The 16,127-nt window shown below is 40.3% G+C and overlaps 1 protein-coding gene across 1 annotated transcript; it reads left to right on the forward strand.

Annotated features, from left to right (window-relative positions):
• Nucleotides 1-375: 375 nt before the first annotated feature.
• eve1 (even-skipped-like1) lies at nucleotides 376-10,130 on the forward strand. Its single transcript, XM_076143079.1, has 7 exons — nucleotides 376-414; nucleotides 3,125-3,204; nucleotides 3,297-3,404; nucleotides 5,499-5,711; nucleotides 5,753-5,817; nucleotides 6,300-6,526; nucleotides 9,648-10,130. The coding sequence occupies exons 1-7, from the start codon at nucleotides 376-378 to the stop codon at nucleotides 10,128-10,130; spliced, it is 1,215 nt and encodes a 404-aa protein (XP_075999194.1).
• Nucleotides 10,131-16,127: the final 5,997 nt, after the last annotated feature.

Here is a 16,127-nt window from a genome sequence, read left to right on the forward strand (position 1 = left end):
CAGTAGATGTTTTCCATTAGCATGATCAAACCATTTGGCATATCACTGAGTCCATGAAGGATGATCCTCTCCTCTATGACAACTGCCACGCTGAAGATCTTGCGTGGAAACATATCACATAATGGACCTTCATGTCCATGAGGATTGCGTTCATTTTATGGCCACATCCAGGTATTCACCATTAGCCTAGAGACAAGGATGAACATGTTTGAGCAATCGATTCAATTGTGGGTTGTAGTAATGGATCTCACCATTCTGGATTTCGTGACTGCAGTGTGTTTTTTCTGTTCCTTCCTTCTCTTGTTCACAACAACCTCGGAGCATCCAGCTGCACTCAAAGTCTGTCCACTTTGGGAACCACTGCCTAAATGCAACATGAACGTCCTCAGACTAACTCAGTTCTCCACCAACAAGGTATGCTGCCAGTGGTGTGTGGTAATTCAGCAGGTCAGGATCGATGACAATAATTTCTTGATGGAGACCAAAGTGTGTAAATCATCAAGGAATGCCTTGCCTCAAATCTGATGGTACAAAACTCAATTAGAGGACCACATTTCTGAATCAGAACAGGATAATGTTCAAGATAATGAGGCTTAGGCCATAATTTATAACTAGGAAAAAACCTCTAGGAGTAACAGTCTGTGGTCAGATATTGGGAGGTAGCAGAGAGTTTCCCTTGTAAATGATTATGCGCCAAGTCTTTACCCCCTCTGGAATATAGCGGCCAACAAGCAGGGGAAGAAATCTCAGAAGAGACCAGTTCGAATGTCCGTTGCCACTTATTTTTCCCTTTTTTGGAAAAGTTGTGTGTATTTTCTGGGGCCTGTTAGTTTTTTTCATAGAACTGTAAGGGGAATTCAGTTATTCTCTCATGTAGGTCACTCAGTCAAGTCAAGTCTATGTCATTTGTATATCACATTCAATGTCTCAAAGGGCTTTACAGACCCACAACATCAGGAAAATTCCATACCCTGCCCAAAGCACTCTAGGAAGACAAGGAAAAACTTAATGTATAAGGACAAAAGGAAGAAACCTCGGGAGAGCCAATTCCATGAGAGATTCCCTCTCCACAAATGGTTGGGGTGCAATAGGAACTTCCAGCGGGATTATACAAAGGTAGTGTATAGCAGTGTTTTTTAACCGGTGTTCCGGTTGTGTGAGAAATTATCCAACTTCACTTAATTAGTCCGCGAGCCGATCCGGTGATCCGGCCCGCAAGAGACCTGCAGATTGCTAATTTCGAAGCACAAATTGCATGATATTTTGGTTACAACTTTGCTAGAGTCTTTTTTTTTACTCTCCATTCAAATGATTGTTCAGTTCTGCTTGGATATGAAATTTGAAAACAGTCTTTGGAAACACAAATTAGTCCAAAACCCCTGGTGCTGTTGTACATTGCCAATTGCCAATATGCCAGATAGTCAGTATTGTGTTGGTCATTAGATCAGATATTTGTGCTTTATCTCTCTCCTTAGCTGTCCTGCTGTTCAGTGTTTTGTTGTTGTTTCTGTAGTCCAGGAATGGGTTCCACATTTGCGCAGTAAATCGGCTTGTCCTGAAGCCATGAAAGCTTCTGAAGGGATAAGTTCCATAACAATCCAGATCCATTGAGAAATGGTAGGGGTCTTGTTGGAAATCCATTGAAGAATATCTCCTTAAACAAAAGACCAGCACCTTATAAAGCTTCCGTTAAGAGGTTAGGTTCAGTATTCCTGACTGTATTCCAAGAATGCAGACAATAGGTCAGATCGACAATTTTTCTTAAGATAAGACAAGATAAGATAAGTGTATTATCCAGAGGGAAATTACTGTGCAACAGTTACAGTTACAGTACTGAATATATATCTCAATATATACAGATATATATATTGAATATAATATCAATTTGTTTACACAGTTCGACCCAAAAAAAACATTGAATATACAAAGAAAATATGAACCTTCAGTAATACTGCACTTCATAGAGATTAAACAGTTTTACTGGAGCAATTCGGCCGAGAGGGCTGCAAGATTGTACTTTCATCTGAGCTAATCAAATGACATCACATTGTCACCCGACACCAGATCGCTTATAGTCCTAATGCCCTTCCCAAACCACAAAGAGAAGGTGTGATCTGCCACACCAGGGGAGAGTTGTGGTTTTAAGTGGATAGGTGTGAGGACAATCTGAGCAGCTTCATCATTCATTTTGCTGTGGTAATGTGGTCAGCTTTGCATTTCGATGCAGAGGTCATCAATGTGGAATTCATATCTGGAGTTAGTACAATGGGCTACATCATTTCCTTGCTCTGAGAAATCGCTAGAACTAACTTTATTATCCTCACAATCATAGCCACCCGTTCGTTTGGACACATACACATGTGAAGGCGCGTACATTTTAAACAGGGAGCAGTGAGGTAGAGTGCTAAGCCACTCTGCCTCATGTAAGTTTGTGGGTTTTTGTTCACACACATGTTCCAGCATTAATACTGGCAATGTTATAGGTTCTCCTCCCATGGCGACTCAGTGCACACGAATACCTCTTCTCCGTCTACCTGAATGAATATCTGGGAGAGGTGGTGTGAAAGGGAAAGACACGCTTGGAATGCCTGCCTACACACCACTGTAAACAGTTTGATTAAAATCATTGTATGCACTGTCACCTCCTTGTTTTCCATAGAAGTACGTCTTCACTCTTACAGGATAGTGCTTTTTTTAAATATTTTATGTCCAAGGCTCAATATTTCAGTTCAAAGGAAAAAGACCAATGCCTTTATATGCTACCTTCCTAGAAAAGTATAAATTACGTAAGTGCACTCTTGCTTAATATTGCCAATAACCAGTTAAGGTTAGGGTTAGGGTTAGGGTTCAGCTAGGGTTAGAGTTAGGTATGGTGGATGAAGGCAACACAGAGCATGGATAAAGAGATAAGTAAATTCCGTAAATTCAATTCAAATGCACATTACAGTGACATGCTGGTCTCCATTTATATGAAACACTTTCCAAAGAGTCAGTATTACCATCATATAATTAGCAAAAATAGCTACGTCAACTCTTTAAACCAACCCCCCCCCCCATCATTCTGTGTGACTCCCCAGTTGACAGTGTGGAGTCTTTTCGATTCCTGGGATCTATCATCTCCCAGGACCTCAAGTGGAAGCTCAACATCAGCTTCCTCACCAAAACGGCCCAGCAGAGAATGATCTTCCTGCAGCAGCTGAAGAAGTTCAACCTGCCAAAGACAATGATGGTGCACTTCTATTCTGCCATCATTGAGTCCATCCTCACCTCCTTCATCACCGTTTGGTTCGCTGCAGCCACTGCCAAGGACAAGGGCAGGTTCATCTGCTGAGCCGAGAAGGTGATCGGCTGCAACCTGCCGTCCCTCCAGGACCTCTACGCCTCCCAGACCCTGAAGCGGGCAGGCAAGATTGTGGCTGACCCTTCCCGCCCTAGACACAATCTGTTTGTAACCCTCCCCTCTCGCAGGAGGCTAAGGTCCATCAGGACCAAAACCTCACACCACAAATACAGCTTCTTGTGAAAACTTACTTGGCAATAAAGCTCTTCTGATTCTGATTAAATGAATGTATTCTTATTGCGCATTCCAAGTAAAATTAAATCCAGCTGCATAATATTCCTGCTCGACTAAATTTTCATATTTGTTTTTACATTTAAGCCGACAACAGTTTGATTGATATTACCTGACATACAGTATACATATAGTGACACCATGTTAGTGGAGATGTGGATTGTATGAAATGAAAGTGCAGTGCTGCCAATAATTAAAAGGTGCCACATAACATCTAATGATTGATACCAGTTATAACTTCTGGTGTGCTGCTGCGAGGCTGTGTTGAAAAAAATCTTCCATCACATCAAAGTCAGCATTAAGTCAGAATCGTAGTTGAAGGCATCGACATATGTGGCACAAAAAAGGGCTGCTGTCTTGATAGGGATGTTTTGTTTTCAATAGGACAAACACATTCTCTGTAAGTGTTCAGAACATATGCTGCGTCAATATTTGTCACAGTTTACACGTGTTGAACACATGTTGCATCCAAAAGCTGTGCAGCATGTGTAAATGTGGATGTGACGAATGTGACGGCCTTTTAAAAACAATGTATTGTGTTCGATTGTTCTCCATCCTGGCTTGTTGACCTTAGTCAGAGGTCACAACTCCTCAACCTCCAATACGAACACATGCAAGTGGTTTTCTCATCATTTCAGAGTTTATAACAGAAGCAGGGACTTTGACTTTGAATTAATCAAATGGATATAGAGCTCAAATTACTGGAAGACGTTATGCCAGTGAAGACACAGTCATGAGTTTGACCTACCAGTGTTGCTGTATATCCTGCTAAGGTGTTCTTGAGCAGTTTTTAAATTCATATGCACAGAAAATTTAATTTTTCTGTGCACTGAGATTGAGGCAAAAAATGCCAGTAAGGCAACAACAAGATTAACTTTTAAATGCAAATGTCCTCTAATTATGCAGAGAGAGAGAGAGAGAGAGCTAGGCTATGTAATGTTCAAGTTAATTTAAACAGTAGGGCCTGCTACAATCTGAAGTCCTTAAGAATGCCACTGAACACATGTTACTTTAAATAATGTGTTAATGTGTGTGGAGGATTAGGGAAATGTCAAGTAAAGTTTATCTGTATAACCCACATCACACAGAGCATCTTAAAAAGCTGTAACAGGCCCATAGATCAACGTTCCCAACCCAGCAAGCTCTCTACAAGACAAGGACAAACTCCTTTATCACTAAATAACAACGACACAGACAAAGATTCAAGAATACAGACACATAATGCAGATCTAGAATGTATAATACAAGCGTAATATAAACAAAAATGACTATAAAACAATGTCTGTCAATCAAATTTCTTCTAATATCTTTCCTGTTACGTGAATTTCAGTTATTTTCATACAAAAAGCTTTTCAACTCATACTCACAACGTATAATGATTAATTTCCTCCACCAGGTGTGTTATGGCGCTCCACCCTGCCTGGCGTCTGACTGTCTCTGTCCTCTGCCTGTCCTCTTTATCATCATCTGGCCGCCGGATCAACAATCTCCGCAGATTATAGCCGTAATAAAATCCAAAACACCGACTCAAGGGTCAGTTTATACAATGAGACCTAGTCTATAATTATAGGATATAGGGTTTACATTAGTACTGTATTATTATGACTAATGAAATGTTCAGCTCATCAGCCCTGTTGTGTTATTTTAAAAGTCGATCAAATACCGAATATTGTGAAGACAACTTCATTCACGTCATTCACCAAATGTATCGTAACGAAAACAGCCCTCTTATCTTTCTTAATCCACAAAAATACAATGAATAATACATCTAATAATTAATAATTATTTCTCTGCCCCTCTGGTTGGTCATTTTGGAGTTATTAGGCCTGTAATGATTGACTTCCAAACCCCCAACATCAAACGGCGGAGAACAATGAGCGTCTGCTGCTGTCTGTCTCTGCCCGTCTTTAATTCTCCATAACAAAAGTACAAAGGCTGAGACGGAGACCAAAGGCTTTATCCTAACACCTTTAACACCTCTCCGGGTCGCGGCGCCGCGCCGGGCCGACGCACTCTCCGCGGACGGAGGAGGAGAGGCGAGCCGCCCCGGGGAACACGCGCTGGTGGAGGGGGGAGGAAGGGAGGACAAAAACACCCCATCCCTACCCCAACTGTCTCGTCAGACCTGGATGGAGCGGACGTGAGCGTTGGCGTTCCTTTGAAAGGACAACTTAATGCCAGTGGGAAGCTTCAGCGGGCCTTCGAGCTCAGAGTTCAGCGGGACGATTTGTGTATCCGCGACACACGTCAGAGACAGGAGCAGCCGAATGCGTGAGTGGTTTTAAAGTCATATTCGTGCAAAACTGAGACCTTTCTGAGACATTTCCATGAATGTCTTCTGTAGTGTATATAGACAAGTGAAGAGGGGCAAAACAAAATCGATTATTGTGTTTTTGATTGCTTTAGGGAACAAACTAGATTTTAAAGTATTCCCATTAGGAATGTGTGTTTCAGATCTGAATGCAGTTTTACTGGATCTAGATCACATGGGAGGATATTTCATATGCGTTTATGGTTTTTAAAGTTTTTAAATTTGTACACTATGCTTTCTGGAAAAACTTGTTTTTTTTCTTTTCTTTTTTTTACAGGTGAGTTTATGATATTTGATTAACATCATTTCGTTTTTAACTTTTTCCACGATCTCATGATGACATAATAAGACAGGTGAGACGATAGATTAAATATAGTAATGATGAATAAATACGGTGTTCTTCTTGCGGGGTTCCAGTGGCGGAGGGCAGACAGACGCCGGTGGCTGCCGCCGTGCACGAGCAGGAGCAGCAGGAGCCGTGCCCGCGCGGCGCGCTGCTCGACCAGAGTCGACGGCACCGGACAGCATTTACACGCGAGCAGCTGTCTCGGCTGGAGCAGGAGTACGGCAAGGAAAGCTACGTGTCCAGACCGCGGCGCTGCGAACTGGCCACAGCGCTCAACTTACCGGAAACAACCATAAAGGTACGTGTGGTCAAAAGAATCAAACAGTTTCTGCATATTCCAACCCATCAGGCCCAGCACCAGCATATTTAGGGCCCCAAGCTACTAAACTCCACACAACTATCACAAAAGTAAATAAACTAACTGGGAACTCTCTGACAGTTGATGTAACGATCATGTTTTGAAAGTATACACAGACTGAATAAACATTTTCATCAATATATTGTACATCACTACATCCCACCATAGGGTACAAAACACAGTCCAATCAACTTGAGGCAATAGGATCCAGTGTTTTTCAATGTCACAATTCACTACCATCTCTAGCAAACTGTCTCCATTTACACTAAATTCCAAATCACATTAGGTATGGACCCAATGTAATCAGCTTTCGGATTATTAAGCCAGACCTCTGCTGTATTTCAGGGGCCCTATAAGCAGCCTCTTGTGTCTCTGCCAGTGGTTTATTTTACATGTTTATGTTATGATGTGAGCCATTTGTGTGAGCCATTTGTGTACCATTCAACATGCAGGAACACAAATCCTGCATTTCCCCTTTATATCTATAAAGTAATGAAATGAAAGTCTACAATACAATGTAGTGTTAATGATGCTCACACTGCATGTAACACTTATGCATTGCATAATTGGGTTATTTCAGGCATCATTTCATGAATTTAGAAGGCAAAAATGCATTTAGAAATCATTTAATTGTGGAACGCTCCATTTTCATTCCTGTGTCACCTAGATTTATTTTGGGAATTTTGAAACAAAATCTACTGTAGACGGAGAAAAACTGTTCGACAAATGTCTCTCGCCAATCAGGCAAGACATCAGCTGCTCTGACTAATCACAGCATGCCCCAGCTCAACCAATCAGTGCAGACTTGACTACCTCTACGGGAAAGAAGGCTTCTCCTTACACTACGGTCTCAGGTAAGTCTAGAGAACTACTGTATGTGCGCTATGTGCTTGATTAACTTTACCATTAGCATGACCAAAAGGTTTCATCGTGTTTGAAGGAGAATTCTTCATGGCCTCACTGCTGTGCACTCTTAGTTATACTTGCTGACGATAGCAAGTATGCAGTTACTGAACTTGTTGGGTTTACTGCGGTTCTCAGCACTGCGTTAGAGCCGTCCCACGCCCTACATACGCCTAGTTTGTCATCAGGGAATATGAACACGTTTTATGTTTGAGTAAGCACAATTGTAATACCACTGCTTTCAGTTGTAGCATATACTCAAGCTAGCGTTGTTCCATGTTTTTCTATGTCTACTTTTTGTTAGTTTTACCTGTCATGGCCACACCTCAAGATTTGCCAACTGTGAGTGTTACCCTGATGTGTACCATATTTATCTAGGCTGAACTTACATGTTAAGTTAGTTGAAAATTCTTATATGAAGTTCAACAGTCAGCCTGACAGATAGGTAATTAAATACATTATAAGTGGTTTTCTATGGCTAATGTTGGTGTGTGTGACTCTTATTAACTACCTTATTGATAAATTCAGCACCACAATGACAATAACCACATCAGTAGATAAGCTGTAAAATGACTGTGCAGGGCCTTTCTGCTGTGCTGGAGAGTGCTGCTCAAGCAGATATGCAAAGACTTGTCAAGGACCTTTTGAATTTACACAAGATGGAGAAGAGTATACAAATTGTGACTGTCACATGTTTTCTCTGTGTATTGGGGTAGTTCTGCCCAAACACTAATATGCACTGTTACACATACAAAAAGTGTAGAGAATGTGTCTCTAACACAGTGTTGAGAACACAACTGCTTATTCACTATCTTCTGCAAGATAGCCAACATTGGCTATTGTCTTCACTAAACGCGCACAGCAGCGAGGCCATGAAGAAAACTCCTTCACACTAGCTGTGACACGATGAAACCTTATGAATAAATTTTTGGTTTAGGTTAATCAAGCACAAAGCGCACATAGTTCTTACCTCAGACCGCAGCGAGAATAGAAGCCTTTCTTTCCTACAGGGGTAGTTATGTCTGCACTGATTGATTGAGCTGGTGTGTGCTGTGATTTGTCGGAATAGCTGACTCTTGTCTTGTCTGATTGGCTGGAAACCTTTTGTGTGGAAGTTTTCTTACTCAACGGTCGATTTTTTTCAGAATTCCACAAATTAATCCACCTGATACATGAATGCAAATGGAGCATTCCACAAATAAATGCAAGTGATTCCATAAATAAATGAAAGGAAAAATACAATTTGTGTTTGATGTATATTTGTGAACCAATAATTTAGTTGTGAAACATAAATATATTTAAGTTAGCTGTTGCTTACTATGCTAAACTAATTTTGCGGCAAGGTGGCATCAGCTAAAAACACTCAATTACAGGTGTGGATGTACTGAAATAATTTGTGTGCAACAAAGTCAGTGACAGAGGGGGAGGAAGAATGTGATATTTTGTAAACAGTGTGGACGAAGCCAGTCCACGCTAGTGCTACATGACATGAAAACACAATCATTTGTTGTCTTATAGGAAACATTTGCAAGGCAGCAGTCTTCTCATGACAGTAGGCTTTATGAAAAGTTATGTTATTGATTTTATTCATGGTCACTTTGTTCACAGTCTAAAGCAAGTCAAAACAGGAAACATAAATACAGTGTAAGGCAGTTAATCACATGAGACAAGCTTGACATTTGCCATGAATGTCAGGATTTCATCTCATCTTCTCTTCCTCGTTTCAATCAAGAGAGCAGATTGAGTGTTGACAGATTTAGCAGGACCCAAGTTTTGACGCAGAGGTCCCTGAGCTCAATGCAGCGACTTTAATACGCTGTAAATGCACCCACGTTTCACTCAACTATTGGAGAGCCTTTTATGGTAAGCAGGAATGCCAGGAAAGGAACCATAAATGCTGCTGCTTGACACTGTAGAACCACAGCCCTCTGGGATATTTTGGGCAATTGTCTGGACCGTTGAGGGCTGAAGACAGATTGACAGACAGACAGGCACCAGGGCTTTCAGATTTGACGTTGTTGATTTGATGTGTTCAATGGGATATGTCACTCCTGTACAAAATATTTCCTGGGAGAACATGCAAATATCAGTTGTATTCTCTTTCAGTAAAGAAGGATTTTCCACAAAACAATAACAATCTTTCTTTCTTTCTTTCCAGGTATGGTTCCAGAACAGGAGGATGAAAGACAAACGTCAGAGACTCTCCTTACCTTGGCCCCACCCTCTGGTCGACCCGCTGGGGGCACTCCTGATGGGCCGCTCTGCACCCTCCTCTTCCATGCCGTACCCCTTCATCCCACACCATCTCCCTCACCTGCCGCTCCACCTTTACTCCCCTCTGTCTCTCTCATCCCCACCATCCTTGGTCCACAACCCTTACAGTGCTACCCTGAGGCCGCTGGATGCTCTTCGACTATCACAATACCACAACAGATCAGGTGGGCTGCCTCCAACAGCAGGAGCCATCTACCCTACCATCATGCATCACCCCACCTCGTGTCCCTGCCCTCTCTGTCTTCACTGGGGACCAGAACAAATGCTGAAAGCCAGGGCAGAGGTCACCGCTCTGGGCCAACCTCACAGTCCCAAGACCAGCAACATCCAGTCAGCCAGCCTTGATCGGAGGGAGGAGATGGTCTAGATTTAGAGGAAATTTGTGGCATGCAATACGCAAATGCAATCAGTTTTGACAAACTGCTGTTGAACTGTAAAACGAAGTCAACATTCTCTCTGGGATTGCAATGGAGGCCGGTTCAAATGGAGGAACAGATGCATCTAAAAAGCAAGGTCAAAACAAGAATGCCACTGGAACTAAGAAGGTCGAAGGCAGGGTGTGAGGGTGGAAACACTGCAGCATTGTCTTTAATCATCAGTAATGTTGTTCCCTATGGCAAGTCGTTTTAACATTTAATGTATTTCTTTGACATCAAAATCAAAATTCCCAACTTTTACAGCAAAATTCAAAAATGTGGCTCCAACATTTGGAAATTATGATATCAAGATTCAGATGTATTTAATGTTTAAATGCCGCTCAGGAGCTCCCTGTGCTGCATCCGTAGCTCTTGCAAAGGACTGCAACAATAGTTGGCTGAGAGAGGAGTCAGAGCAACAATCCACACATTGTCCACACACATGTCCCTGGGTGTATGCTGTCTCAGTCGCAAGATATTTTCGTCTAATTTGCTGAAGCACTGTCTCTGCCATTTCAAAAGTCTGTTCATTCAGCTGAGAAGCGAACACTGATAGATATATCTCAACTGTTCAGAATTTGATGTCAAATTTGAAAATGGGTTAGGGTAATATCAAACTTGTGATGTCAAATTCAACAACTTGATATTGATATTCACATTTTCATTTGAAAAAATACAAATAATGTTATAACAGCTTGCCATATGTCCCCAGAGGTCAATTCAAATAAGAAAGTTTGAGATTATTTGAAGGTTTGAATTTATCTGTCAAATCAAACTTGAAGAAAAGATTCGCTGTTAATTATATATCTGGAACCTGACGTAATTTTTGTAAGGGTTAGGCTTTTTATTGGAATTGGCTTAATTTTCCACTTTAAGAGCTGCATTCTAAGCAATCCTTCATTAGTAAGGATGAAATAATGTGGCTGGTCAAAATCTAAAAGTTGTTGAGTGTGTAAAGGATAATTTTCTCGAATCAATAACTAAAATCTATTTGAAGCAATATTTTTTGTAAGCAGATGTGAATTATTTTTGGAATTATTTTGTGGATTTCATGTACTAAGACATTTCAAGAGAAAATGTGCTGTGTTTAAGGAAGTTTTTTAAACAGTGGAGTTAAAGAAGCCAAATTAAATAGAAAGTCTATTAAAAAACACAATTGTTAATATTAATTAATAAATAAGTTTTTAACTAATGGTTCTGACTGCTGAAATGTATTCTATCAGGTTTATAAATAAAACAAATACAATATGAGCCTCTTTTTTGTGATACAAATACAGTATACTGGCTGAACTGTTATACTTTGTTTGCAAGAAGGGCTGTATAGTACAACCAAACATGTTGTGTATCACTACAGCTTTTAAAATGTGGTTTTACCAGTGTAAAACTGGTACAGCTGTATACAGCTATATTAATATAATATAAATGGGAATTCCAGTCCATACAGTTTCTATGTGATGCCAAGTGTTGAAGAAAAAATAAAGACTTTGAGAGAGAAATGTAACTATTCTTAATTTACACACCTTACTACTGTGAGGAGTCAAATTGAATTGGCTGGTGGAAAGGGGGTTTCCACATCCTTCCAGTGTGTCAGATGAAGCATACTGTTGCCTTTAAGATACAAAGATAAATTGCGTAGTATACACACAAATCCACATAAAGCTCATGATTGATTGTTTGGTGAAAGCTGCCTTGCATTGAGGAGAACACATTAAGAAGAGAATGGAGGTGAATGTGTTTGTCTCATCTCTATGGTCTGCAGTCCATTTAAGACACAAGACTGAACCACAATGTTTACCTGCTCTGTTCATAAGTAGTCCACTTATAATCTCCTTTACATGTAGGCAACTCCAGCATATAGATTTGACTTGAATCATCCACTCCTCCTGCATGTAGCAACCTCTGAAATGCTCATACCCCTTGGTCTGGATGATAGATATTTCATGATATCCATTTGTTCTGATATCTGTTTCATGATTCCTGTTGAATTCACTCATGTCCAATTGCAACTACAGCTTTGGTTAACTGCTAGTCACTAAAAGTTGGACTACATTACAAAGTACACAACATACACATATTTGTGTTTAAGGCATCAGACTCTGAATGTGAGTAATGAGAACAGGAAGAGGAACATGAAAAATGTTTGGGGTCCTTACGTGTGTTTGGAACAACTAGAAATTCTCAGAATGTGTATTGGGCAAGTTGTGAGGTAAGTTGAAAGGTAAGTTTAATATTTTGGCTTTTTGTTTTTTACTATCGTTGACTTTAAACAAAATTCAACTGATCAGTAACAATACAAAGCTAGCTTGCAGCACTCTAATGTGGTGTGACTGGAGAGCATCATCATCAGTAACATTTAGTTTTTATCGTCAAGGTTTTTGAATAGTTCAAAACAGTTTGTCATAATGGCTAGCAGCTAAATGCATTATGTGCTAATGGTTTGGGTAATTTGGTCCCTTTTTTGTTTCTTTGCATAGTTCAGTTCATGTTCAGTGTTTAATGTCTCGTCCTTGTCTCACGTTATGTTAAGTACCGTCACTCATGTCTTGTGATCGTCTGCCCCACCCTTGATTGTTGTCACCTGTGTCTCATTACCTCATGTATCAGTATAGTCCATGTCTCTCCTTGTCCTGTGCCAGTTTGTCTTGCAACGTCTTGTAAAGTCATGTTAAGTTGAGTGTCAAGTCCAAGTATCATGGCAAGTCTAGTTTTTGGCCTCATGCATATTTTTGTTAAGCCTTGTTTATTAAGACTAAAGGAGTTTGTTATTTGAACTCCTTTGCGAGTCGTGAATTTGGATCTTGTGCCGTGGCTCCCTAACAGATACGACTATTGCAGGTTAATTGTAATAACATACAACCCTTTACTGTGTTTTAAGTTTACAGTAACTGTACTAAGAACGGGAAAGTACTGGCATCCCTGCTGTCTACTGTTGACTCAATAAAGTACAGCACTGTACTGTGATTCAGTAGATTTTAGTATTACACCAACATACTGTTGTGTTGATTACAGTATGAGAACTGTAAAATTAACAGTAGCCTTCTGGCAACCCTGCTGCCAGCATGTTACTGTTAATTTAAATGACAATTTGTTACAGTGCAGGTGGAGCCATTCCTCAGAGTTGCTGTGAACAAAGGAGGCTTTAATAAGATGCACTTCATTTAAGCAGTGAAAGCCATGACTGCCTGGTACTCTGTTTGTAGCAATGTAGACAACTATGACGGCATATAAATAATTATACAGAGTGTGATCAGAATCCCCCCGTCAAACCGGCAGATTGCAGCGCAAATTGTGAAGCGCAACTATATGGCCATGCACTTGATTTTTTTGGGGGGGAGTTCAGGGCATTAGAAATCCTGGGTATTGTGCACTAACAATCCAGTTTTGGAGTTGTTGGTTTTGAGTGAACCTGTGTTGTAGATAATTTTTTATACAGGTTCAAATTGGCTTCATGTGTTACTGTGTCTTGAGTTTTCCCTTTAAGATCATATTTAAAGACCAAGTCACACGCCTCTGTGTGTATCAGAGCTGGGCAGGTGGCATACTCTTGTCCTGTCTGCCTAACAGCTGCACCTTTTTTAAACCTGCACTGATCTCCAACTCACCTGCACAGGTGTTCACAGCTACAGTTGTGCAGGCGGAGGCCAGGGGCAACTCTAAACAGGCTGTGTGTAATAATGTAGTGCAATAAACTGAGGGGTTAATTACAGGCAGGAGAGGCTGCTTGTCTGTCTGAATAGCGCTTAGTGTGGCAGGACACACAGAGGGCACAGCTTGGATAATAATGTAGTATAATCATTTAAGGCCATAAGTACAGGGGGGGACAGACTGCTCTGTCTGAACTGGCTCACAGTGCAATGCAGTGAACAGGGAACAAAATTTAGTGAAATCTGGTTATATTTCTGTTTAGATCATTTTTGTCCAATTCCTTATAAGCTGCTACTTTAATATGTTACTTCAAAATTGAATCCATTTTCAGTTTAGTTTCAGTTAAAGAGCGGCACACAAACGATAATTTGTCCCTACTGTGCCCGGCTTCCCTAAAACGATCCCCACCCAGACCCCACCCCTGGATGCCCCAATATTGCTACAGTTCAGCTGAAAACTGAAGCATTAATTTGTAATTGAGAGTATTTTATTGTATTTAAAACTGAATTTACAATATGTCAAAAACTTTATTTCACCTTACAGTACTAAGACTTTTCTATCTCTCTTTATTCTTTTGTCAGTCATTTAACATTTTTGAAAAAGGGTCATTGATGCATAAATTAGCATAGAATTATTTCTCCCTTCAGTTTAAGGAGCCTGCCACAGGCTACAGATAGCATGTCTGAACCTGTGTGTGACCTTTGGTTGACACTGGCAAGTCATCCCGGTTCACTGGGAGCCACACAATATCTATGTGCATAATGGAGACAGCGGAGCACAGTGTTTATAATTATTTATAAATTATATTTTTCAAATTTATAATTAAATAGGTTTTATATAATTCTTTGGTGGATGCTGGAGTCTAAAGTCTTGTGCAGTAGTCCAGCACATAGACGGAGCCATTTCAATGACAGTTACCAACAAAGTAATGTCAGCTGTGGGATAAGATATTAAGGTAGGTCACAAACTACTATTAAAAGACACACTGCTCTCTCAATGTCTGTTTGGCTACAGCTAACTAACATGAATGTGAAACATAAAGACGTAAAGATCAGAACATTAAGACCTATAAGGTGATGCAATTCAATCTGTGGCGTGAATATAGCTTTTGTCTACATAATTATTGGCTAATAATGCAACTTAAAGGTACAGTATGATTCAGAATTGATTTATTCCAAGAAATATCAATCATCACACAAACATTTCATAATTATTTCACATTTCTTTCACAACATGGATGTAACAATTTCACTGTTCGCTGGAGCCATGCACAGAACAAGTATGTACACACACATGCACATACACAAAGCTTAACTTCTTACAGGGCCCATATTATGTAAAACCATTTTTGTTTGTGGATGCAATATTATATGCTATCATGCTCCTTTGTTGTTTCCTGTCTTATTTAGTTTCCCCCTCTGCTCTCATCTATGTTAACTCACTTTCTGTTAATTCACTTCCTGCCCTTGTGTGTGTCTGCTCCTGATTGTCTGCCCCTTCCTTATTGGTTTCACCTGTTCATGATTAGCTTCCCTTTTTCAACCAATCAGTTGTCTCCTCTCCCCAACTGCACACTTCTGATCCTTATTCCCTCATTTGTTCCAAGTGTATCTATACTCCCTCTTTTACAGCAGTCTTTGCCAGTTCCTTCACTTGTGTTCCTGTTATGTTTCATGTGTCAAGGGTTCTCCTGAGATGTGTCTCTTTGCTGGAGTTCCTGTTGTGCTCGTGACTTCCTTATTTGTTCCTTAATGTGGATGCAACCTAGGCCTTAAATGTTTGTATTGAACAGTGTTTTCCGGTGGTTGACCACATTTTTATATATATCGATCATCTTTTGCTTTACAGATTTTTTGCATATATCTCAATCTTTTGCTCAACATTTATTTTTATGGATGTAATTAACAGCACCAACTAAATGAATAAAAGGATTATGTTCTTCCTTCTATCATTACTTCCCTACAATAATTAATGCAATACTGTATTCGGACAGTTTACCAGTTGCTGCAGTGCAACAATTGGTAGAATACCGGGTCTGATTGTTTCACTGCATGAGGGCCACAGGTGCAAACAACATGCCTTGGTCCCCTGCAAGATCTCATCTTTGACATGCTTCACATTCTTCTCATTTTGTTGGACTGATATGTCTGTACTGCCCCCTGTTGTTGAGCAGGTTGTGCTGCACACAATTGCAATAACAAGTCCCAACATGAGAGCACTGACTAGGCCCAAGACAACATTGCCCTCTAATTTCCCATAACACAAACATTTCTGTATACATTTGACTGTTATAATCTGATTCC

The sequence above is a fragment of the Genypterus blacodes genome, unplaced genomic scaffold, assembly GCF_046128005.1.
Source record: "Genypterus blacodes isolate CSIRO-AG114 ecotype Tasmania unplaced genomic scaffold, CSIRO-AGI_Gbla_v1 ptg000022l_1, whole genome shotgun sequence".
Lineage (NCBI taxonomy): Eukaryota > Metazoa > Chordata > Actinopteri > Ophidiiformes > Ophidiidae > Genypterus > Genypterus blacodes.

Excerpts from the sequence above, each read along its gene's own strand:
- eve1 (XM_076143079.1), top strand. The coding sequence starts at position 376 with ATGAACGTCCTCAGACTAACTCAGTTCTCCACCAACAAG. Across the intron at positions 5,818-6,299 it reads TTTGTGTATCCGCGACACAC|TGGCGGAGGGCAGACAGACG; the intron begins GTCAGAGACAGG and ends GCGGGGTTCCAG. Across the intron at positions 6,527-9,647 it reads TACCGGAAACAACCATAAAG|GTATGGTTCCAGAACAGGAG; the intron begins GTACGTGTGGTC and ends CTTTCTTTCCAG.